The sequence below is a fragment of the Coffea arabica genome, chromosome 8c (genome assembly GCF_036785885.1).
Source record: "Coffea arabica cultivar ET-39 chromosome 8c, Coffea Arabica ET-39 HiFi, whole genome shotgun sequence".
NCBI classification, from domain to species: Eukaryota; Viridiplantae; Streptophyta; class Magnoliopsida; order Gentianales; family Rubiaceae; genus Coffea; species Coffea arabica.
This window is the reverse complement of record NC_092325.1, coordinates 1,518,717-1,544,499: the sequence shown is the minus strand read 5'-3', so window position 1 is coordinate 1,544,499 and position 25,783 is coordinate 1,518,717. Positions and strand designations below refer to the sequence as shown.

Below are 25,783 nucleotides of genomic sequence, written 5' to 3'. Positions count from 1 at the left end.
GAGCCGTTCGCGAACACGCTCGAAAAGTTCGAATCCAGATTATTCTAGGCCTTAAATATGCCACACAAATCATTAATCATCCTAAAAAATAATTAAAATACTAAATGACTAAATTCCATTATTCAATAACTGCATAACCAACATTAACATAAAAACAACAAATAAAACAAAGTAATTTGTCCTTCAAATATAAAAATTCAGCCATAAGACAAGTACAAATTTTCAGCAGCAGCCAATGGGGAAGGAAAACAAAGTAAGGTTGGAAAGGGAAGGGGAAAGTTTTAGAATTTCTTATGAGTAACCCTAAAATTTATCAAATGACAATTATGTCCTTGTTCGCGACGCTCGTTAAAATTCGCGAACATGTTCGTGTTCGCTCGATTATTAAACGAACACAAAAATTCGTTCGTGTTCGTTCGTTTAAGGCTTTCGAACGAGCCTTTAACGAACACAAACGAGCCGAAACGAACCAAGCTAACGAACAGCTCGGTTCGTTTAACAGCTTTATCCCCCGCCCTCGTCCTACCCCCATCACCCGTCCTGCCCCACTTCGCCCAACGGGTACCTATGGGGAAAAAGTTTATAATTAGTAAAATTTTTAATTAGTAATTTAGTATAAACGTATAGTTAGTAAAAAGTATATAATAGAATAAATGTATAATTAGTAAAAGAATGTAATTAGTAATTTAGTATAAATATATTAGTATAACTAATCAATAATTTGTATTAATATAAATATATATTATTAGTAACAATATTAATTATATTACATATGCGTAATTTGATATTATAACTAATAATATTAAATATGTTATGTATATAATTAAGATATATATGTATATATATATTTAAGCGGGGGATGGGACGGGAGATGGGGCGAGGGCATAGTTCCCCATCCCCCGCCCTGTTTTGTCACGGGGGGAGCATTTTACTCCCCACCCCATTAACCCCCCACAGGGTACCCATCCCTATCTCCAATTGTTCCCTCCTTAATGCCCCACTTTTTTCTAAGTACCTTTTAGACTTTTTGGACTTACTTTCTCAGCTGTTAATGAATTTGTCTCGTCTGATATCATTCATCCTCGTCTCATCTACTGTCGTCTAACTATCCTAAGACCAATGTTGTCATCTTCTCGCATTAACTCCTTTCTTTTGCACTTAAAAATTATGCAGTTCTCCCATTCAACCAAAATTCATGTTTTTTATAATCAAACTATAACATCATACTTGTGCATTAACTTCTTTCTGCACTTGAAGAATAAATAGTTCCCCTATTCAACTAAAACCTATTTGTTTCTTATCATTGAGCTATACGATATTACCTACGAAAACCCCCTCTCAATTTGTGAGTTGATTTCTTCCATTAAATTTTGTTTTTTAGTACTCGATTGAGAATTCAAGAACTATTCATCTTTCTTGTTAAGGGCAACTATCTTAGAGTTGGATCATATCTGCATGAACTTATTTTCAACTTCATCACACTTTTGGTACTTGTTTATATATGTTCTAGATGCCTCGTGATTAACGATATCTAAACACATCATGTAGGTGCCTCGTAAGTAACGACACTTAATCATATCACGTATCCTTTTTTGTGTAACTTTTCTATATATGGGCTTTTTTGGACCAAGATTTTTTTTTTCTACGTTTTGTCTTTTTCTGCACGTTTATCTCTATTATTTGCCAGTGGTTTTTTGGGTGTGTTTATTTAGCCCCTTCATTTTCAGATCGTTGAGACTTAGAACTTGTTGGACGGGAAAAACTTGTCTTGCACTTGCTCATGTAAGGTGCGTCAACTCACAATCATAGAATTTGAGGTTTTATATTTAATTTTTATTTATTGAGAAATCTGGTCTAAAATTGTTGAGCTAGTAGATGATTGAATTGACCAATTTATATGAGTATAATTGTATGAAAAGAGATGATTAAAAATAGACAATCTTCTTTCATTTATGGCCTTCCCTCTCTCCACCCCACAAAAATAGTATCTTTGTTCTTTTAAGTACTATTACTCTGTATGTATATGTGTGTGGAATTTAATGCTTTGTGAATTGACAAGTTTGGTTTCGTGGTTAACAATTAAATTTTCTGGCATAAACTAGAGTTAGTACGAGGTTTATTGGGTAAGAATTAGGGCAAAGAATTGCTATTATTTCTACGTTTTGTGCACATGACTCATCGTTGATAGAATTAAATGTTAAAGTTGCAATGTACAATGCAATTACAACTTAGGTTTTGCATGGTTGTTCTTTTTGATGGAATTTTCTACAGTTCTATCCTTGGTTCAAATGACCATTGTCTCTTCTACGAGGAAAAGGGAGTCTGTAGTTTTTTATGCTTGCTATTTGGATTTGGAACTAGTGTAGAATTTGAACTACATAATTATTTATAGGTATTAATTGTAACTGTATGAAATAGATCACTTAAACTAGACAATTCTCCTTTAATTTAAGGCAGCATTAAAGTTTTCTATTCTAAATAATATCCTTGTTCTTTAAAGTGCTGTTACTGTGTGAAAAATATGTGTGTGGAATTCAATATCTTGTGAGCTAAAAAATTTGGTTAGATGAGTATGCATTTTGTGCGCTCTCGATTTGGATGGAGACCTAGAGGAAGAGAAATAATCAGGGAACTTTGATGTAGATGGAAGTGAATAAAGTAAAGTACAATAAGCAACCAAAAAAGAGGAAGAAAGAAAAAAGAACCCTTCAGAGAAAACATGCACATAAAAAATACAATCATTCACCATGAATAATACTATCAAGACAAGGTAAAAATTTTGTGAAAATGAGATAGTCAAATGTGGAAGATTGAAGAATGTTGAATTTTATGAAACATTTAAAAAAAATATGATAAAGATAATGTTTATGAATCGAAAAGCCTTTGAGCCAATAAGGAATGGACACAAAGGCAACCTGGTGGATAGATGGTTAGCAATACCATGTAACATATTGTAATCAAAGCCAAAGATGATGACAAGAGAAAATTTGCTCTATGACACTTATTAGTTTGCCTTTTTTGCTTGCTTCAGAGAAGGCTTTTTCGAGTTTCTTGGAAAGTTCAAGTCTTAGGAGTTTTAGTCCAATTAATTCCGTGGTCTAAAGGCTAATCTATGGAGATATTGGACCACATTTTGACATGGACAGTTGTGGATTATTGTCATTAAAAAAGTGGAAGGCAAATTTTTTTATCATAAAACTAATCATATGTGCAGAAACTTGCTTTCAACTTGATCACCTTACATTTGTGGTTTAAAGTAGTATTGGGTTGAAAATATATTTTTGAATCAAGAGATTGTTCAAAATTCTTTCCTATTTTGCATTTATATCTCCATCATTTGTCAGATTAGTCGCATGTTCTCCTGAGTAGTCTTTTTTTTTTTTGTTTCTTTTGGAAACTTTTGCTATGTTTTGGTGGACTTTGATTCCAAAAATCTATAGAGGATTAAATGCATAACTAATTTGTTTCAAGTGATCTTGGAAAGATTCTCGATTCTCTTATTAGATGTATTAAACTCCTTTTTCTCTCTTATTTAATAGAGACTATGCTATGCAGTTTGTTTTGAACAATTTTGTGTTTTAAATGACTTGCATTAAAAGTTGATAAATGTTCTTTCGGTCCTCTAGGTAGGTACTTTTAATTTTCTTGTATAGAGAAAATTTGTATTGGTGATTCTCAAAACATGCTTCTTTATGGCCTCGTGACAAATAAGGAGGTTAATACTTTCATTATTGTTGGTTAGGAGTTAAGTACGAGGCTTATTGAGTTAGAATTAAGGTAAGGAATGCTTTTGTTTTTGTTGTTTGTATAGAGGTTCTGCATGATTTGTTCTTTTTATGGAATGGTGCCGATCTAACATCGGTATAAGTGGCTATTGTTAAGTAGTCTGTGGTTTTAATGCTTGCTATCCAAACTTGAAACTAGTGTAGGATTTGACTTTTTATTCTTTTGTTTTTATTTGTTGAAAAATTTAGTCTAAGATTGGTTAGCTAATAGATGATTGAAATAACCTCATATAATTTGGGGTTGGATGCAATCTACTTCAAAGCAGATTTAACAGAAAAGACATATTAACCAAATGCAATCCACTTCACATGATTATCTCTATGCATTTGCTACAATATAGAATCAGGAGTAGACTCTTGAAACTCTTGCATTATTGCATTAAACCTTATTCCTTTGGGTTAGGACCACTTTCCATCCTTCATCAGACCACTTACCTTAGAGGTAAGAGATAGTCCTAAATTCTTATATAAATATTCAGGATATCTTAAATGTAAAAGCCCAAGTGCATGCCAATTATCAAACTAGAAACAAGTGCTCTTTCTATCACCAATGTCAATTTTAATCCATGGCTGTGCAAGGCGCCTAAGGTGTAACAACTTTCTCCAACACCATGAACAATCAGCATGAATTTGTACTTCCCATTACTTCCCTTTCAGCATCATAGAGTTTATTCGTCTAACCCATGAAAGATTTTTTTTTACACATAGATTCTGAACAAGCTTAAGGAACAGACACTTATTCTAGTTGGCTATGTTCTGCACTCCAAGTCCACCTCTCTTTTTTGGTTTGCAAACATCTTTTTACTTTACTTTTGTTGTATAACTAGACAATGGAAATGAGGATAACAGGCTGTCAATCCTTTTAAGTATTGCTTTGGGTAATGTGAAAATCTAGTTCAATAGAGGTAGATACCATTAAGAATAGATAAGATAAGCTGCAACCGACCTCCACAGGTAAGCATTTTTGTTGCCCAACTTTATATCCTTTACTGAATCTTTATAAAAACATGTTGGCAATTATTGTAGCTGAGTTTTGTTGAAATAAGAGACAAACCTAAGTATTTAACTGGTAGTTCACCCCTTGGTGTCTCTAATATGTTGCACGGCTACTGTCCTACTTCATCACTCACACTCGCTACATACATGCTACTCTTATGAAGATTAGGCTTCAAACAAGATAAACTTCCAAATTTAGCAATAGTGTCCTTGACCAACAAAAAGAATGCTAAGTAGCTGCTGATATTAACAAATTATCTGCAAATGCAATATCGGATAATTCCAAATTTGAACAATACGAATGAAATCAAATCCTCTCTCACGAATATTCCACTCTAGTAATAAAGTGAATAAAGTTGAGCAGGAAAAAAAATGAAAGAGGAAAACAAAGAAAAGAAGAGAACCCCTTAAGAGAAAGCTATATATAAAGAAAACAAAAATTCACCATGAATAGTACTACTACGACGAGGCCAAACAATTTTTAGAACGAGGCTGGCAAATGTGAAAGATTGAAAAATCTCGAATCTTATTATAAAATTTGGACTTTTTGATGTAGGTCAATGTTTGTGAATGGAAAAGCAATTCGAGAAATAAGGAAAGAAGAAAGGCAACTTGGTAGATAGATGGTTTCTAATACCAAGCAGCATTATGTAAGCAAGTCCAGAGATAATGATTAAAGAAAATTTGTTCCATGCCATTTTGCTTGGTTCATGGAGGGGAGGGGGGACTTTTCGAATCTCTTGAAAATTCTAGGGTTTTAGGAAATTTAAAAGAATTAGTTCCTTTGTTTGAAGGCTACTCTATGGAGGCATTGAACCATGTTTTGACATGGACGGTTTTGGATTTTCCTTTTTTTTTTAAACTAATTTTATTAAAATGGAACATAAGTTCTTTATCATAATGTTGGATCATACCTAATAGAAAGTTGCTTTCAATGTGTTCTGCTCACAATTGTGTATATGTAGTACTACTAGGCTGAACATGTTTTTGGTAGTTGTTTCCATAAATATGTATGTGCCTCATCAGAAACAAGAGAGTAGCATCTCCACGTCACATACCCTTTATAGTGTGTACTTTTATAAACATGACATTTCTTAGAATCAAGAGATTTTTTCTACGTTCTATTTTGCATTTATATCAACATTATTTGCCAAATATTTTTTTTCGATTTTCGTGTTTACTTTCGTCTTGGTTTCTATACTACCTTTTCCCTATCTTTTTTGAGAAAGTTTGTCTTGATTTTGGTGGTTTTGATTCCTAACACCTGCAGAGAACTAAATGCATGTTTAGTCTACTTTCATGTGATCTTAGAAAGCTTTTGTGTTAGAGGCAGTGAACCATTTATTTTGTTATTAAAAAGATTAAAAATTTGTTACACATTCTGTTTTGAATGCTTGGTGGTTTAAAAGACACGCATCAAAAGTTGCTGAATGTTTTCTTGGCTCTTAGTACAAGCATGTTAACTACTTTTACTTGGTTAACTTGTAGGACAGTGCTTAATTTTTCAATGCTTAGAAAGCTTGTGTTCAAGCTTCTTTCACGTCTCATTAGAAATAAGGCACATTAATACTCGGTAGTGTAGGATAGGATTTTCATTTTTCATCTTTATTTGTTGAGAAATCTGGTCTAACATTGTTGAACTAGTAGATGATTGAATTAACCAATTTATACATATAATAATTGTATGAAGAGGGATGATTAAAAGTGGACAATCTCCATTCATTTAGGGTCGCATTAAAGTTCCCCCCTTCTCACAAAAATAGTGGGAATTTAATTAAAGAATAGGGTCACATTAAAGAACAATCTTTGTTCTTTGAAGTACTATTACTCTGTGTGTATGTGTGGAATTTAATGTTTTGTGAACTAAAAAGTTTGGTTTTGCGGTTAACAATTAAATTTTCTAGTATAAGCTAGAGTTAGGATGAGGTCTACTAAGTAAGAATTACGGCAAGGAATTGCTATTGCTTCTGTTTTTGTGCAGATGACTCATCATTACATGTTTTAGTATAGTGTTAATAGAGCCTCACGTTAAAGGCTAGAGTTGGAGCGTACAATGCAACTAAAACTTGGGTTCTACATGGTTGTGAGGGAAAGGTAGTCTGTGATTTTTTATGCTTGCTATTTGGATTTGAAACTAGTGTAGAATTTGAATTAACAAATTATATATAGGTATTAACTGTAACGGTATGAAATGGATTGCTAAAACTAGACAATCTCTTTTAATTTATGGCAACATTAAAGTTTTTTTTCTAAATAATATATTTGTTCTTTAAAGTGCTGTTACTGTGTGAAAAATTGTATGTGGAATTCAATATCTTATGAGCTAAAAAATTTGGTCAGATAAGTATGTGCTTTGCGTGCTCTCGATTTGGATGGAGAACTAGAGGAAGAGAAAGAATCAAGGGACCTTTGATAGAGCTAGAAGTGAATAAAGTTAAGCAAGAAAAGCAACAAGAAAGAAGAAGACAGAAAAAAAGAGAACCAATACAAAGAAAACATGCACATAAAAAATAAAATAATTTAGCATGAATAATACTACCAAAATAAGGTAAAAAATTTGTGAAGATGAGGCAATTAAATATGGAAGATTGAAAAACATTGAATTTTATGAAGTATCTAAAAAAGTGTGATAAAGTTAGTGTTTATGGATGGAAAAGCCTTTGAACCAATGAGGAATGGACACAAAGGTAAACTGGTAGATAGATGGTTAGCAATACCATGTAACATTTTGTAATCAAAGCCAAAGATGATGACGAGAGAAAATTTGCTCCATAACATTTCTTGGTTTGCCTTTTTTCTTGGTTGAGAGAGGGATATTTTGAGCTTCTTGGAAAGTTCAAATTTTAGGAGTTTTAGTACAATTACTTCATTAGTATGAAAACTACTCTGTGGAGACATTGGACCATGTTTTGACATGGACAGTTGTGGATTGTTTTCATTAAAAAAGTGGAAGACAAATTCTTTATCATAAAGTTGATTGTATCTGCAGAATCTTGCTTTCAACTTGATCTCCTTGTGCTTGTGGTTTAAGATAGTATTAAGCTGAAAATATATGCCATTGGTACTTGTTTCCACAAACATGTACATGCCTCTTCAGAAGTGAGATAACGTCTTCACATCACATACCTTTTTAATGTGTACCTTTGTGCACATGATATATTTTTGAACCAAGAGATTTTTTAAGTTCTTTCCTATTTTGCATTTATATCTCCATCATTTGTGAGATGGTTTTTTATGTTTTTTTGTTTAGTTGCATGTTCTCCTGAGTACTTTCTTGCTTCTTTTGAAAACTTTTGCTTGATTTTGGTAGATTTTGATTCGCAAAATCTACAAAGGTCTAAACGCATAACTAGTTTGATTTTGTGTGGTCTTGGAAAGATCTCTTGTTGGATGCATTAACCCTTTTATTTCTCTCATTTAATGGAGAATACACTATGTAGTGTGTTTTGAATAATTTTGTGGTTTAAATGACATGCTTTAAAAGTTGCTAAATGTTCTTTTGGTCCTTTGGGCAGGTACCTTTAATTTTCCTGTATAGACAAAATTGGTATTAGCAATTCTCAAAACTTGTTTCTTTCTCGCCTCGTAAGGTACATAATACTCTTGTTATTGTTGGTCAGTAAAGATCACTAGTTTATGACTAAATTTTCGGTTTGTATCTTTACTTATAGAAATTTGGTCTAGGATTGCTGAGCTTGTAGATGATTGAACTGACTAGTTTTTATGGTTATAATTGTATAAAGAAGGATCATTAAAGTTGGACAATCTTCTTTACTTATGACTGCAATAAGGCAATGTTTGGTCAAATATATATTTGTTCTTTGAAGTATTTTGCTGTCTCCAGTTGTTTGTGTGGTATATAATTCTTGTGAACTAAAAATTTGGGTTCATGGTTGATATTAGCATTTTCTAGTATATGCTGGAGTTAGTACGAGGTTTATTGAGTTGGAACTAATGCTTAGAATTGGTTCTATTTTATTATTTGTGCAAATGATTTATCTTTGCACTTTGTACAATAGTGTTATTAGAACATGATAGTAAAGGCTATGTAGATAGAAATGAAGTTTATAATGCAATTATAACAAAGATTCTAAATGATTTTTTTTTCATGGACTGTGGTCTGTAGGTCTATTCTTGGATTAGATAATCGCTATCTCTTTTTACGAAGGAAAGGTTGTTAGTGGTTATTTATGCTTGCTATTCGAAGATGAAAATAGTGTAGGATATGAATTTTTTTTATTAAAAACTTTATTTGTTAGAATCTAGTCTAAGATTGTCGAGCTAGTAAATGATTGAACTAACCAATTATTTATGGGTGTGAGGGTAACTGTTACTATTTGAAGAGGATCATTAAAAGTAAACAATCTCCTTTAGTCTAGGGTTGCATTAAGCATTTTTTTCTTTCAGCATTGTATCTTTGTTCTTTATTGCATTGTTATTCTATGTGTGCATGCGTAGACTTCAATGTTTTCTGGATTGAAAATTTTGGTATCATGGTTAATAATTAAATATTTTGCCATAAGCAGAAGTTAATACGAGGCTACTGAGTTAAAACTAAGGCAAGGAATTCTTTTATTTTTGTTGTTTGTGTGGAGGTTCTGCATGATTTGTTCTTTTTGTGGAGTGGTCTCCTGGTCTAGCATCAGTATAAGTGAAAAGGAATCTTTTGGGAAAGGTTTTCTGCTATGTTTTCAGACTTGGACCGGGCATCGACTCGGTTAAGTTCAGGGGTCAGGAGTCAATGGGTTCGACCGGGTTCGATCGAGGTTGAATCGGATGATATCATAAATAAAAGTTATTTAAAAATTAAAATATTGTATGTAAAATACTTAAGAACATGTTGATATTAATAAATGTATATTCATTTATATTTGATATTTCAAATGTATTTAACAAGAAAATACAAAGAAATTAGAATGATCAAATATCAATTTATATTATTCAATGAACATTAACAAGTTTAGAATTAAAATTATGAATTTGATTGAAAAATAACACCAAACTTTAGGACAACATTTATAAAGTATAAAATATATTAATAATTTTTAACAACATAGGGGCCAAAATATAATATTGAAAATGTTTGACCTTTCAAAAAAAAATTGGGCTACAGAACTGAGGTTGAGGTCTCCAACTCTGCTGCGCATGCCATGTTAGGTATCTGCTTCAATTAAGAAGGCTGCCATGGTACAAATATTCGTGGCCTAGGTGCAGTCAAAACAAGGGGAGTTGGTGCCGTGGTCGGGTTTCATGTTTTTTTTTTTTCAGACGCGAGGCGATAACAATATAAATAAATGACGGGATTACCTCATTAAAATAATTTCTTGCGTCCTCAAAATCTCCAGCTGTTATGTAGGTCATTCCACGTCGACAGAGAGCTTTCACATGAATAGGACTTATGTCCAACACCTACATTATGGATTCATTGTCAGACTGAAGTTTGACTTGGAATGAAATCATTTAGAGCAATCAAACTCTTTGATATCAAACCGGTTCATCCGGTTTGCCGGTCAAACCCGATTTTTGACTGGGGTTGACCGAGTTTTATTACATCCGATTTTTTAGAGTAATTCGGATCGGACACTTGGCTAGTTCCCGGTTCGATCGATCAGACCGGTCAGTCCGTTCTGAGTTTAAAAACACAGATCTTCTGTCTATTCATGACCCTCAGGCCCAGAATATATACAATCAAAAGGAAACTGGAAAAGGAAATTGATCCCTAATCTACTGCAACTACCAAAAAGTAATCAATCCCTACTCTTCCTCAACTACCAAAAACAATTATTAGAGAATAACTACCAAAAATAACTCCTATCTTCACGCAATTACAACCCAAATATATACACACAACATTCTGTAATTTGCAATACTCCCCTCAAGTTAGTGCGTGGAGATCTCGAACGCCCAACTTGCAAAGAAGAAACTCGAACTGTTGTTTTCCAAGCGCCTTGGTGAAAATGTCGGCTAATTGCTCTGAACTGTGCACATATGCAGTTTCTACATTTCCATTTTGAATTTTGCTGCGCACAAAATGACTGTCAACTTCCATATGCTTTGGTTGTTCATGAAATACTGGATTTGCTGCAATATGCATGGCAGCTTAGCTGTCACAATAAAGTTTCATAGGTCCAGAATGCATTACCCCTAGAGAAGCCAGCAACCCTTTCAACCATTTTAGTTTACAAATCGTGGTAGCCATAGATCGATATTCCGTTTCAGCAAATGATCTAGACACGGTATGTTGCTTCTTAGTTTTTCAGGAAATAGGTGAGTTTCCCAACAAAACAAAATATCCAGTGGGTGAACGACGAGTTAATGGATAACTTGCCTAATCAGAATTACAGTATGCGCGCAACTGCAGGTTGCAATTCGATTGGAGAAATATACTTTGCCCAGGTCTACCTTTCAAGTAACGAACCATGCGCAAAGCCACTTTCCAATGTTCTTCTTTTGGCTTTTCCATAAACTGCGCAAGAACATGCACATCATAGGATAACTTAGGTCGCGTAAGTGTCAAATAGATCAATCGTCCGACCAAACGTCTATATTTTTCTGGGCCTGTCAATAGCATACTCTCTGCCATTACCAAGCGATGATTCTACTCCATCGAAAAATCAATTGGTTTGGAACCCAATAACCCAGCTTAAGTAATAAGATCCAACGCATACTTACGTTGACAAAGAAAAATGTCATTCTTATTTCTGGCAACTTCCATATCCAAGAAATATTTCAATACTCCCAAATCTTTCATATGAAAGCACTGACATAAATATTTCTTGAATTTCTGAATTGCAACACCATTATTTCCCCCAATTGCAAAATCATTAACATACACCAGGATACATATTTGTATGTTGTTTTGATTCAGAGTAAACAATGAATAATCAGAATAAAATTGAGTAAAGCCATACCGCTGCAAGGTATTAGTGAGTTTAGCGAACCAACACCTTGGAGCTTGTCGCAACCCGTAAAGAGACTTTCGCAATCGACATACGTTTCCTGGCTGGGGAGTTGTAAAACTAGGAGGCATCTTCATATAACTTCCTCTACTAAGTCTCCATGTAAAAATGCATTGTGAACGTCCATTTGGTGGAGTTCCCAGTCCTTCACTGCTATCACAGACAAGAAAGTTTGAACTGTTACTATTTTTGCGACAGGAGCGAACGTCTCATTGTAGTCAATCCACTCGACCTGATTGTCGCCAAGAATCACCAAACGTGCCTTATACCGCTCGATTGTTCCATCAGAATTATACTTGATTTTATATACCCATTTGCTACCGATCGCTTTCTTCCTCGATGGTAGATTTTCCACCGTCCATGTCCCATTTTTTTCAAGCGCCTTAATTTCACTTGCCATAACTTATCTCCATCGAGAGTCCTTCACTGTTTCACCATAGAAAGTTGGCCCTCTACCAGTTGTTACCGCTGCTAAGAAAGATCAGTGACACATAGATTAATCACAATTCACATAATGCACTACAGGATAATGAGTACTTGGGGATGGAATTGATTTGGGTGAGCATGCAAAAGGGCTTACGCATCTAACTGTATATGTCACATAATTTATCAAACAACTAGATGAGCGCTTTATTCGATGATGTCGCCCAAGTTGTTCATCAACCGTCCCAATCTCTTCACTTGTGGTGCTCCCTTTTTTCGTTATTCTCTTCACTGTGACCCGATTTGTGATTTCTGATACTTCACTTGGAATATCAACTATTAGAATGTCTTCCCTTTCATCAACTACTTCCTTTTTAGTGCGATCAAAGGCTTCAAAAAAATTTAGCCTCGGAACACCTCGCGGTGCATCTGGTGCACCATCATATGGAAACTCATTCTCTGAAAAAACCACATCACGCGAAACAAAGTATTCACCAGTATCAAGATCATACAATCTCCATCCCTTCTTACCAAAAGGATATCCCACAAACAAACAACGCTGACTCTTGTTCACAAATTTATCCTTGTCTCGATTCAAGTCTCGAGCATGGCACAGACACCCAAAAATTCGAATATACTTGTAACTGGGTGGTTTGCCGAACAAACATTCGTAAGACATTTTATTCCCCAAGAGTTTGGATGGAGTCCGATTTATTAAATATCCTGCGGTTAGCATACATTCTTCCCAAAATTTAATGGGAAGATTTGCTTGGGATCACAGTGCTCTAGCTACATTCAGAATATGATGGTGTTTCCTCTCAACACGTCCATTTTGCTGAGGTGTTCCCACACATGAAGTCTGATAGATCATCCCATTTTTAGCAAAATAATTATTCAAACAGGTGAATTCCTTGTTATTATCACTTCTAACAATTTTCACATCCCTGTTGTATTGACGTTTGATCATAACAAAGAAATTTTGTAGTATGTGTTCCACTTCAGATTTAACCATTAACAAATAAATCTACATAGCTCTTGAAAAATCATCAACAATGGTTAAAAAATATGATGCACTACACGAAGCAGGAGTTCGATAAGGTCCCCATAGATCACAATGAATCATCTCAAAAATCTTATTTGCTTGATTTTCACTAGAATAGAATGCTGCTCTAGTCTGCTTGGCCCTTAAACAAATATTACAAGATTTTTCTTTAACTAAACTATTACCACCAGAATTAACATTAAAAAATAACTCTACTAGTTTCGTAGACGGATGTCCCATTCTTCTATGCCACAGGTCAATGGTATTTAGACGATTTGTATTACACGCCTTAATGTCTGCCATAGACTTGAAGTAATAAAGCCCTTTGCATCGTTCACCCTCTCCAATCACCATCTTCGAAGCAGGGTCTTGTATAACACATAATTTTTTAATGAACAGGATAAGACAATTCAATTCATCAAGCAACTGCGACACTGAAATTGAATTGCAATTCAAGTTTGGGACGTAAAGCACATTTTTTGGCTTTATATGTTCATCCAAACGAACCGACCATCTTTTTAAGGCTATTATCTGGTTGCCATCTGGCAACTTCACTACACATCCTAATAATTCTTTCAAATCAGTCATACATGCTAAATTTTCCGTCATATGGTGAGAGGTGCCTGAATCAATTATCCAGTTCAAACAATTCTTACAAGACAATTTCTCACTGGTACCCGATTTGCAAGGATTCAACAAACTTAGAAAGGCTGCCCACTGTTCGCTGCTTATCAATCTATGCACCGCATGTTCCCCTTCTGTAACTTTTGCCGACAAGGAGGATTGACTAACCGTCTGAGTAGAGTTAGCTCTAGGTGCACTTCCATGTCCCCGTCCTGAATTCTGGTTCCCGCGTCCACGTCCTGACCCGCATCCAATCCCCTTGGGCCCCACCAATTAGGATATCCGATAAGTTGAAAACAGTTTTTAGCATCATGTCCACCACGATTGCAGTATGAGTATAATGCAGGCTTATCCTTTGTCCTAGTTCCAAGTCTCCTGCCTCCTGTGTTGGCATGAACGGTAAAGCTGATGGGCTCCCCACATCCTTCCTTTTCTTTTGACATGTTTCGGACACGTTCCTCGTGACATATCAACAAGTATGCCTTGCTGATGCTAGGTAGCGGTTCAGTGCTTAGAATGTTGGAACAGATCGTTTCATACATCGTGTCGTCCAAACCCATCAAGAATTGATGGAGTTTTTCTTCCTCGCGCTTCTTGTCAAATTAGACTGAGAGATTGCACATGCATTTTCCACATTAACATGTTGGAATCTGATCATAGTTTGCAAGTTCTTTCCATAAGTGCTTCAACCTTCCATAATAGGTCACAATTGGAAGTCGTCGCTATTTCCACTCCGCAAGTTCCCCTTTGATCTGTTGAACTCGAGGCCCGTTAGCAATAGAAAACCTCTCTTGGATATCTTCCCACAAATCCTTTGCGATCTCTATATAAGTTATGGTAGATCGTATAGTTGGTTCTATTTTATTGAGAATCCATGATCCCACCATTGAATTCACAGTCCACCAATCCTCCAGATCGGGAGAATCATCATTAGGTTGTTTCACCGTTCCATCAATAAAGCCACACTTCTTCTTGGCTCTCAACGCGGTTCGCATCGCTCAAACCCATTCATCGTAGTTGTCCCCTTTCAATTGTACTTGGGTGATAATATTTCCAAGATTGTCGTTCGAGGTCAAGATGTATAGTGAGACAAGTTTTCTTCCTTCAACATTCTTCTTCTTCATATCGTCATCCATGGCTCTGATACCATGAAAGGGAATCTTTTGAGAAATGTTTTCTGTCTATTCATGACCCTTAGGTCCAAAATATATACAATCAAAAGGAAACCGAAAAAGGAAATTGATCCCTAATCTACTGCAACTACTAAAAAGTAATCAATCCCTACTCTTTCTCAACTACCAAAAACAATTACTAGAGAATAACTATAAAAAATAACTCCTATCTTCACACAATTACAGCCCAAATATATACACAAAATATACACACAACATTCTGCAATCTGCAATAATAAGTGGTCATTGTAGTCTGTGGACTTGAAACTAGTGTAGGATTTGACTTTATATTCTTTTATCTTTATTGTTGAAAAATCTAGTCTAAAATTGTTGTGCTAGAGGATGATTGAAATAGTTTCATCTAGTTGAGGGCCACATTAAAGCTTTGTCCTTTTTTTTGTCAAAATAATGTTTTTTTTTTGTTAAAGTTCTATTCCTGTGTGAAATTCAATGCTTCACGGATTAAAAAGTCGTGTTATATGTTTAGGTATTTTGTGTGCTTTCGGTGTGGACAGAGTTAAAGAGAGAGAGAGAATAAGGGTACTTTGATGGGGATGGAAGTGTATAAATTTATTTTTAGGCAAAAATGAACTATTTTATTGATATGCAATTTAGCTGTGCAACGAAGAAAAGAACTCCTACTACATCTGAGATATTCAGTGATCGCCACTATACACAAGTTTGTCTATCTATAGCTACTACTGCAACTATTACATCACACACTCTATCGACAATTCCCAATCGATCATCAACTGCTAATTCTCTTGAATCCGAGGAGCTTTAGGCCATGAAACAACCACAATTTGGACAACTTTAGTGATAGCTGTAAGAAGTTGTCCAGTACTTGTAGCAACATGTTGTAAAATCCTTCTATTCCTCTCCTGCCAAAGATACGTACTATACAGTGATAGTAAGAGATAATCTTCTAATCTTAGTAACAAAGGAGTTTGAACCACCATGGTGACACCACCAATCCATTTCCTGTTCCCAAGGTAAGCACCCCATATATAGTAAGCACAATCTTTGCACTTTATCCCATATACACCTGGAGAAGGAACACTTGAAAAATAGATGTTTAACATATTTAGTGTCTTGATCGCATAACACACATCTATGTAGTATATCAGTCACACCTCACATGGTAAGTCTATCTTTAGTCATCAACTTTTGCTTTAAAATCAACCACAGTATAAATGCATAGTTGGGAACAAAAACTTTTCCTTAAACTAAAGAATGCCACTTCACTTTTCTATCTGCCTGATAAAGTTTCTTCAAAGCAGATTTAACAGAAAAAACCTAAACCACATACAATCCACTTCACATGATCTTTTCCATGCATTTGCTGCAACATAGAATTGCATTAAAGCTCCTTTCTTTGGGCTAGGACCGCGTTCTATCATTCACTGGATCACTTATCTTAGAGTTAACAGATAATCCTAAATTTTTATATAAAGATTCAGGATATCTTAAATATAAAAGCCCAAGTGCATGCCAATTATCAAAACAAGAAAAAGTGCTCTTACCATTACCAATGTCAATTTTAATCCATGGCTGAGCAAGATGCCTACGTTGTAACAACTTTCTCCAATACCATGAATAATCAACAGGAATTTACTTCCCAAAGACAATGTCCTTTCAGTATCACAAAGTGTATCCATCTAACCCATAAAGTATCATTTTTCTGACATAGATTCCAAATGAACTTAAGGATTAGACACCTATTCCAGTTGGCTATGTTCTGCAGTCCTAGTCCACTATTCTTCTTTGGTTTATAGACATCTTCCCATTTTACTTTTACTACATAATGTGATTTAATTTCACCAGACCATAGAAATGAGGATAACATGTTATCAATCTTTTTAAGTACTGGTTTGGCTAGTGTAAAAACACCAGTCCAACGGAGGTAGATACCACTAAGGATAGATAAGAAAAGCTGCAACCGACCTCCATAGGTAAGCTTTTTGCTGCCCAACTTTGTACCCTCTGCTGCATCTTCATAGAAACAGGTTGGTAGTCCTTGTAGCTGAGTTTTGTTGAAATAAGAGGCAAACCTAAGTATTTAACTACTAGTTCACCCTTTGGCATCTCTAATATGTTGCACAATTGTTGTCCCACTTCATCACTCTCACCAGCTACGTACACACTACTCTTATGAAGATTAGGCTTCAAACCAGATAAACTTCCAAATTCAGCAACCGTGTCTCTGACCAAACAAAAAGAATGCTCAATAACTACTGATATTAGAAACAAATCATCTACAAATGCAATATAGGTAGCTCCAAATTTGAACAATACGGATGAAAATCAAATCCTTTCCCTCCAAAATTCCACTTCAACAATATTGAAGTGAATAAAGTTAAGCAGGAAAGAAACAAGAAAGAGGAAAACAAATAAAAGAAGAGAACTCTTAAGAGAAACTACATATAAAGGAAACAAGAATTCACCATGAATAGTACTACTAGGACAAGTTTAGAACAAGATAGTCAACTATGAAAGATTGAAGAATCTCAAATCGTATGATAAAATTTGGACTTTGTGATGAAGATCAATGTTTATGAATGGAAAAGAAATTTAGGAAACGAGGAAAGGAGACAATGACAACATGGTAGATAGAAGGTTTCTAGCACCAAGCAGCATTATGTAAGCAAGGCCAAAGATGATGACCAAACAGAATTCATTCCATACCATTTATTTGTTTCACAAGGGGACTTTTCGAATCTCTTGGAAAGTTTGGGTTTTAAGAAATTTATTACAATTAGTGCTTTTGTTTGAAGGCTACTCTATGGAGACATTGAACAATGTTTTGACATGGACAGCTGTAGACTTTTTTTTAAAACTATTATTAAGGTGGAACACAAGTTTTTCATCATAATGCTGGATCATATCTGTAGAAAGTTGCTTTCAACTTGTTCTGCTTACAATTGTGTATGTACAGTACTAATAGGTTGAGAAAATTATACTTTTGGTACTTGTTTCCACAAATATGTATGTTGCTCGTCAGAAATAAGGGATATTATCTCCATGTCAGATACCCTTTATGGTGTGTACTTTTATAAGCATGTCATTTTTTCGAATCAAGAGATTTTTCTATGTTCTGTCCTATTTTGCATTTATATTGCCATTATTTACCAGATGATTTTCTGGGATTTTTGTTTACTATTGTCTTGGTTTCTATAGTACTGTTTTTTCTATATTCTTTGAGAAAGATTTCCTTGGTTTTGGTTGTTTTGATTCCTAAATCTATAGAGGATTAAATGCATAGCTAGTCTACTTCCATGTGATCTCAGAAAGCTTCTGCATTAGTGGCAGTGAACCTTTTATTTTGTTATTAAAACAATAAACAATTTGTTACACAATTTATTTTGAATACTTTGTGGTTTAAAAGACACGCATTTAAAGTTGCTGAATGTTTTCTTGGCTCTTGGGGCAGATACTTTAACTACTTGGCTAACTTGGAAGACGTGCTTAATTTTCCAGTGCTCAGAAAGCTTGTGTTCAGGCCTTTTTCACGTCATATCAGAAATAAGGTACGTCAATACTCAGTAGTGTAGGATATGTAGGATATGTTTGTCATTTTTCATTTTTATTTCTTGAGAAATCTGGTCTAAGATTATTGAGCTAGTAAATGCAAAAGGGCCATGTATTGCTTCCAAATGCTAGTTTGTTATTGGCTTCATCTGCAATGGAAAGTCATCAGGGCAAGTAGATTGATCTTATCAATATCAATGGGCTATCATAGAAAAGAACAAAGTAGATCTTGGTTAACATTTTTGTCATGGGTTTTCGCTTTCAGGTCAAATGCTTGCTTGTGAAGTACTCTGGTTCTGAAAAAGACAATTAATTCCCCAGAAAAGATCGATTTTCACAATATTTACTTCCATGATGCACAAGTCACTAGGAAGCTGTATCGAATTTTGAGAGCATGTTTCTCCTTTGGGTCTAAGATATTTTTATCTTTTATCTTTATCTGTTGGCAAATCTGGTCTAAGATTTTTTAGCTAGTAGATGATTGAACTAAACAATTATTTATATGTGTAATGGTAAGTTTATGAAGAGGATCATTAAAAGTGGACAACCTCCTTTAATATAAGGAGGCATTAAAGCTTTGTTTTTCTTTTCTCCAAAATAGTATTTTTGATCTTTAAAGTATTGTTACTGTGTATAACTGTGTGTTTGTATGGAATTCAATACTTTGTTGAGTGAAAATTTTGGTTTCATGGTTGACAATCAAAGTTTTCTAGTATAAGCTGGAGTTAGGATGAGGTTTGCTGAGTTAGAACGCAAAGAATTTCTCTTATTTTTGTTGTTTGTGCAGATGACTTGTCCCCTGCACCTTTTAGAATAGTGTTCCTAGACCCTGATGGTAAGGACTATTTAGCTAGAGTTGAAGTTTATAGTGCAGCTATAGTTAAGCTTCTGCATAATTTGTTTCTTTTTCTAGGAGGTCTGTAGGTCTATCATTGGTTTGCCTGATCATTGTCGCTTTTACCAAGCAATGGTAGTTTCTGGTTTTCTATGTATTGCTATTTGGGTTTATAATCTTTGCTTTCTTTATTTTCAGGTAATATGGAAGAAAAGAGAAGCACTGTAGTGAAGAGGACAAAAGCTCAAATAAAGCACAAGTTGGAGAAGAAAGGGAAGGGAGCCCATGGTTCTCAAGAAATGAACGCTACTGAAGGGAAAAAGAGGGATGAAGAAATGATTATAATTAGCAGCAGTAGCGGTGATGAAGAGCAAGAGGGAGAAAATGTACACCGGAAGCTGTTCAATAGAAAAAGGAAAGGAACTGCTAAAAAGATTTTTTATGATGATAAGAGCAGTGGAAGTGATGTTAGGATTTTGGGGGAAGAGAAAGTGGTGGAAGAAGTGAAATTGAAGGAATTAGATAGGATGAGGAGGAGGAGGAGGAGGAGGAGAGACACTGTTTACAAGGGAAAGAATAATGATGGTGGAAGTGGAAGCGATGTCGTGCTTATGACTGAAGAAGATATCCCCCGAAACTTGAGATGTAATTATGTCAAGGGTAGGAAGCATTTTCCATCTAGAAGAAAGAGGGGTAGAAGTGATGGAAATGCGACAGATGAAAGGATGACCATGGAGAGTGAACCTTTAGGGAATCGAGCTCAGGAGGGAAAAGGTCTTCTAATTAAGAATCTTGATGCTCTCGACTCACAATCCTCTACCCCTGAAGAGGATACTGATGATTCTGATCATACAAACCATTGGGGTTATTGTAGTGAGGATAACCTTGAAGGAGGGATAGGAAAAGATGATGGCTTCATTCAACTACCAAGTCCAAAGTCCAGAAAACAGGAACCAAGACTCGGAACATCAAGAAAGCGCTGCCTTCATGTTTCTGAGAGTGAAAGTTATGATTCATCAGATCAGGTGCCAAAGAAGAAAAAGGAAGGCAGTAGAATACCTAAACCCTCTAAGAGAAGAGAAAGAGACGTGGATTACATGAATATTCTTCTGGGGTCCATGCTGAAGGATGATAAGCAGACAAAGGAAAATCCATTTTCTTTTGAAGACAATGGTCCTACTAATACACTGCTATTAAAATTCAGATTTGATGACGAAGATCTAACCCCACCGGAGAAAGAAGACTGGCAAAAAGAAATTGATAATCTTTTTACTGAGATGGAAATATGCCTTACATTACCAGATTCTGACTTTACCGAATCATCCAATTCCAAGGTAATGGTGCTTTGTTAATTATGAGAGATATGACATTCTCTGATTACTACATTGTGATTTCTGGATTTGGAGTTACATAAGTATCTACATAGTTTCCATGACAGGTTGAACAGTTTAACTAATCCTAGAGAAACAAAAATTGTTTCTTCAATACGTTACTGCTGGTAATGTTTAGAAAGATAGCTCATTATTATGCTGCTGCCGTATTCCTTTTGTTAGATCCATTATTTGTCTGTCGGCTAAGTTTGGAGATTTTAGTCAATCTGCTAACGTTTTGACTTCTTCCCCGGAATAGTGAAGTTGATGCCTTAGAACTTTGAAATGCTTTGGAAACATGCAGTAGGTATCATCTCATGTTGGTCATCTAATATTTGTTTCTTTCTCAGTTATTATCTAATAATCTATGGTTAACAAGATCATATATGGTTATTTTCAAATTGTTATAGTTTTGTTGACTGTATGGTTTCAGTTCTGCTGCAAGAAAAAAGAGTTAATGAAATTTAAAATACTAGTTTTACTCTGATATGTTAACTTGTCCATGCATGAAAATTTGGATTATGTGGAAGTAGGCAATTTTCTCCGCTCTTGTACAATAACTTTACAATATTTGGATTGTAAGACATGTTTTCAATTTCCAAACTGTACAATATTTTGGATTGTTTGATTTGTTTTTCGTCGTCGTTGTATTACGTAAATTTGTTCTAAAAATTTCATAATTGTATTCACAATCACATACAGATACTCCCATCTAGTTCTTTGCGAGATCTCAGTCATTAGACAGAAAGACATAAAAGTATTTTCTGTGTGCTATTTGTGTCATAAGAAACCTCCCAAGTTTTTCACCCTTCTGGTGAAATTTACCATTTGTCTTAGATTTGCATCGTCCAAATAATGTTCTTGATATTTTTTGCTGGCTTCGCTGTCAATTTCCAATGATGATTTAGTTTCCACACCTTTTGGATTTTAAATTTCTGGGTTTCATTCCTAGCACAAGAACATTGATCGAGTTTTCTTCTTATCATGCATGTTTTACTCTTTTTAATTATCCGATTCTCCAAATTGAAACTCATGTGAGAAGATTTTGTGTTCTTGTGTTGTTGATCATCAGGATGGCACTCATCATGTCACTGCAACGGCCAAGTGCCAAGCAGAATTATGTCTCTCAGGGAAACATCAACTGATTCTTGAAGAACCAATTGGAATCGTATGCAGATGTTGTCAAATTGTGCATAAGGAGATGAAGGACATATTTCCTACACTGGTATGTATTCCAACTTGTCATTTGCATTTATATTCTGACTTGAATTCCCTTCCTTTATGCTCCTTATAGATGAACTTAAATGAATGAACTTCATATTCCTATATATTTTTTTTTCGCTAAGCTCCTTGCTTTATTGGCTCAAAACAGAAGCGTAAGCATGTAAGATGGGGGAACACCCTGACAAAGATAGAGAAATAAGAATTTCTGTTCTAAGTGCATAACAGACACTAGGCTATTCTAGAACTCACTCTAAAACTTTAGGAGAAATGCCCAAGTCTAGGCACAGGCTAAAATTTTCACTAGACTGAAAAACCTAGCCAACCACTAACCAAACCACAAAGGTCCTGCAAAATTTGCTTGCAAACATAGTAAGCTGGATACAACAGACTTTTGGATAAATTGCAACAACAAATCTCACCCTCCACACATTTCTATCAAATGAATTTCTAGCACAGTGTTGTTCAACCTATAACAATTCAATGGACCAACTCTTAGCAATTGTATATCTAGCTAGTTCTTAGCATGATTCAAAGTCTCAGCCGAGACCGAGACGACTAGGCTGAATCATCATCGGCGAGAAATCGGCTGAGAAATCTCCGATACAGACAGTCTCAGCCGAATCGGTCTGAGTCATTCCGAGTCAAATTGTAAATTTATATTTTACATATTTTCTTTTGCTTTTTTTTTTATTATTTTTGTTTAGCATATTTTTAAATATTATTCACAATTTTTAGAATATTAAATATTTCAAATTTTACATCTCGCCGAGATCGATGTGAAACGGTCCGGACCGTGACTGAGACTTTGAATCATAGTTCTTAGAGGGTACGGACAAGAGTGTATGCTCAGAGATTCATAGGACCACAACCATGTTCTACAGGCATACCCCGAAACAGTAGCCTATCTTTAGTAATTAATGTCCACTCACATGCATGGTTCACAGTCGCAATCGTGGTCCAAACCGTTTCACATCGGTCTCGGCATATCGATCACTGTGTCGATGAGACGCAAATTTTGAAATATTTAATATTTTAAAAACTATGAATAATATTCAAAAATATGCTCAACAAAAAAAATAAAAAATTAGCAAAAGAAAATCTGTAAAATGTAAATTTGCGAGTTGATTCGGGATGACTCGGGCTGAATTGGCCTAAACTATCGGTATTGGAAATTTTTTGGCCGAGTTCTTGACGAATCAAGTATCTTGGAATCATTTCATCTCGGTATCGTATCGGAGATGTCCGTTCTGATGACGACTCGGCCGAGACTTTGAACCATCATGTCAACCTTGAGAGACAGGAATGTTTAAGCATATATTTCTTTCCACCGACAACTATATACCTTGATAACTATTAGACTGAGATTGAACTTTTTCATGGTTGATCTGGTAGTGTAGAATCCTGAAGAATCAGGTGTCGGATCTACCTAATTGTCAAAATCTACAATAGGCAGAAAATAAGGAGTATCACGTTTTAAAGCAGCAGCACCTCTTAATTTCCTATCGGAGAACCAAAAACAAGCACCATACTTAATGGTGGTGGCCACCTTAGCATCATTTTTACTAGCAAAGAGCTGAATAATCTGGGCTGAGTTGTGTAGCGAAATGGGACTTTACGAAATTACCAGAACTTCATGTTGTTACTTGCATTCCCAGTTATTTTTTAAATTTTATCTAAATTGCTATTGCCTGCAGAAAAAGGAGACTCCACGAAGACGGGATTGGGTTGACCTTCGCAGAGGTGAATGCTTTGGTATTCATGAGCTTCATCTTGATGACCCAGGCTCTGGAAACTATTACACCTCCGTTGATGCTGAAGGCTCTGTACTGGATCTTATTCCAGATCACATTAGGATGTCAATGTATAGTCATCAGCTGGATGGATTTGTCTTCTTGTGGAAAAACATAGTAGGAGAAACCTGCATCGAGAAGCTGAAAACTGAACTTTCTGATGATGGAAGAGGAGCCATAATATCACATGCCCCTGGCACCGGGAAGACCTGCTTGACAATTGTTTTTATTCTGTCTCTGTTGAAAATGTATCCAATGTGCCGACCCGTGATTATAGCTCCTACAAGCATGCTGCTCACCTGGGATAATGAGTTCCGAAAATGGGGATATAGAATTCCTTTTCATAACTTTAATAGCAAGGATTTGTCAGGAAACGAACTCAAAACTGATGCAGAATTTCTTCGGAGAGTAGGAAGCCGAATGACAAAGCTGTACTCGTGGACAAAGGAGAAAAGTGTTCTAGGAATCAGCTACAAGTTATTTGAGCAGATTGCTAGTGGACAGAAGGGAAAAGGAAGCGATGAAAAACTTAAGGAAATCTTTCTTCAACTTCCTGGTCTTGTGGTTCTTGACGAAGGGCACACGCCTCGCAATCAACAGAGTCTTGTCTGGAAGGTTTTGACAGGAGTTAAGACAAAAAGAAAGATAATCCTCTCTGGAACTCCTTTTCAGAATAACTTCGAGGAGTTGTATAATACTCTTTGCCTGGTAAACCCAAAGCTTTCTGGTTCAATGAACTCTGAGAGTCGCAGCAGAAGATGGCAGCGGAAGAGCAATGTGGAGAAAGAGAGATGGGTTTCCTTGACCAATGCCATTGATAAGAACTCTGGCAACGCAGTAGAGGAGCTTAAAGCCATGATAGATCCCTTTGTACATGTACACAAAGGTTCTATACTAGAAGAGAGTCTCCCTGGTCTGAAGGACACACTTGTTATTTTGCGACCAACTGATGAGCAGAAGGGCATTATTCAGCTTATATCGGATGATTGGAGCAGGTTTGACCAAGTACATTTGGTGTCACTCATTTCTGTCCACCCCTCATTAGCTGCTTTCAGCAAACGCTTCTCTGGCGACAAAGACAGACTACGGGTACTTGAATGCGGTCCTTATGCTGGAGTAAAGACGAAATTTGCCATTGAGCTCATCCGATTATGTGATGCATCGCATGAGAAGGTTATAGTTTTCAGTGAATTTATTCACCCTTTGAGATTCATAATGCAGCAGTTGATCGATCAGTTAAAGTGGAGGGAAGGCATAGAAGTGCTGTATATGGATGGAAAACGTGACGAGAAGAATCGCCAGTCATCAATTAGTTCTCTGAATGATCCCTCCGGTAAGGTGAAAGTTCTTTTTGCGTCCACAAAAGCTTGTTCTGAAGGAATAAATCTTAGTGGGGCTTCAAGAGTTGTTCTGTTAGACGTCGTTTGGAATCCTGCAGTTGAAAGGCAAGCAATAAGCAGAGCATATAGGCTTGGCCAAAAGAAGTTTGTCTATGTTTATCATTTGATAACCTCTGGGACCTTGGAGGTTGAAAAGTATGCTCAACAGGCTAACAAAGATCGCTTGTCTGAGTTGGTATTTTCTTCTCGAGACAGGCAAAGGATCAAGTCCAGAATCTCATCTGTTTTCGAGGACAAAATCTTGGAAGGAATGCTTGACAACAAAATGCTGTATGATATCTTTGAGAATGTTATTCACCAGCCAAAGGAATCAAATGTATTTGCAAACTTCAATTATGTTGAGCACAGGCATTAGCCAAAAGACCTTTCGCTGCTGCATCTCTCATCAGTTGTTGATGCTGTCGCCTTTTGTTTGGGAGCTCCAGGGACCTTTCTTCTGATAGCTTTTGAAACTTGCTGCACTTTGTCATTGAGTATACTCTGATAATAACATGAAACTTGTTCTATGTTTTAAAATTGTTGCACAGTGATGTGTTTCTAAACTTTCATCAAAGGTTTTTCTGTTGTATTTTAATCAGCATTGTTTTACAGAATGGTTTTTGGTAGTTTTTCCAGCCATGTCTTTTGTTGCCTGA

General features: G+C 35.6%; 1 protein-coding gene across 34 annotated transcripts; it reads left to right on the top strand.

Moving 5' to 3' along the window:
* The first annotated feature begins 860 nt into the window (after positions 1 to 860).
* On the top strand, positions 861 to 25,741 carry LOC113707052 (SNF2 domain-containing protein CLASSY 3). 34 transcript variants are annotated; one of them, XM_072063149.1, is made up of 7 exons: positions 861 to 958; positions 1,728 to 1,787; positions 8,297 to 8,371; positions 18,432 to 18,528; positions 19,563 to 20,698; positions 21,807 to 21,959; positions 23,653 to 25,741. In XM_072063149.1, the coding sequence occupies exons 5-7, from the start codon at positions 19,568 to 19,570 to the stop codon at positions 25,501 to 25,503; spliced, it is 3,135 nt and encodes a 1,044-aa protein (XP_071919250.1). In that variant the 5' UTR covers positions 861 to 958; positions 1,728 to 1,787; positions 8,297 to 8,371; positions 18,432 to 18,528; positions 19,563 to 19,567; the 3' UTR covers positions 25,504 to 25,741. The 34 variants fall into 34 exon arrangements, with proteins under 34 accessions (XP_071919250.1, XP_071919267.1, XP_071919274.1 ...); XM_072063150.1 differs by lacking the exon at positions 861 to 958 and adding an exon at positions 1,030 to 1,121; XM_072063167.1 differs by lacking the exon at positions 861 to 958 and adding an exon at positions 1,128 to 1,345 and having other exon boundaries at positions 1,728 to 1,782; positions 18,479 to 18,528.
* The last annotated feature ends 42 nt before the right edge of the window (positions 25,742 to 25,783 follow it).

Bases quoted from the DNA above. Each gene is read 5' to 3' on its own strand.
- LOC113707052 (XM_072063166.1), top strand. From the start codon at position 19,568: ATGGAAGAAAAGAGAAGCACTGTAGTGAAGAGGACAAAAGCTCAAATA. The intron at 20,699-21,806 runs GTAATGGTGCTT...GTTGATCATCAG, and splicing joins CCGAATCATCCAATTCCAAG to GATGGCACTCATCATGTCAC. The intron at 21,960-23,652 runs GTATGTATTCCA...TATTGCCTGCAG, and splicing joins AGGACATATTTCCTACACTG to AAAAAGGAGACTCCACGAAG.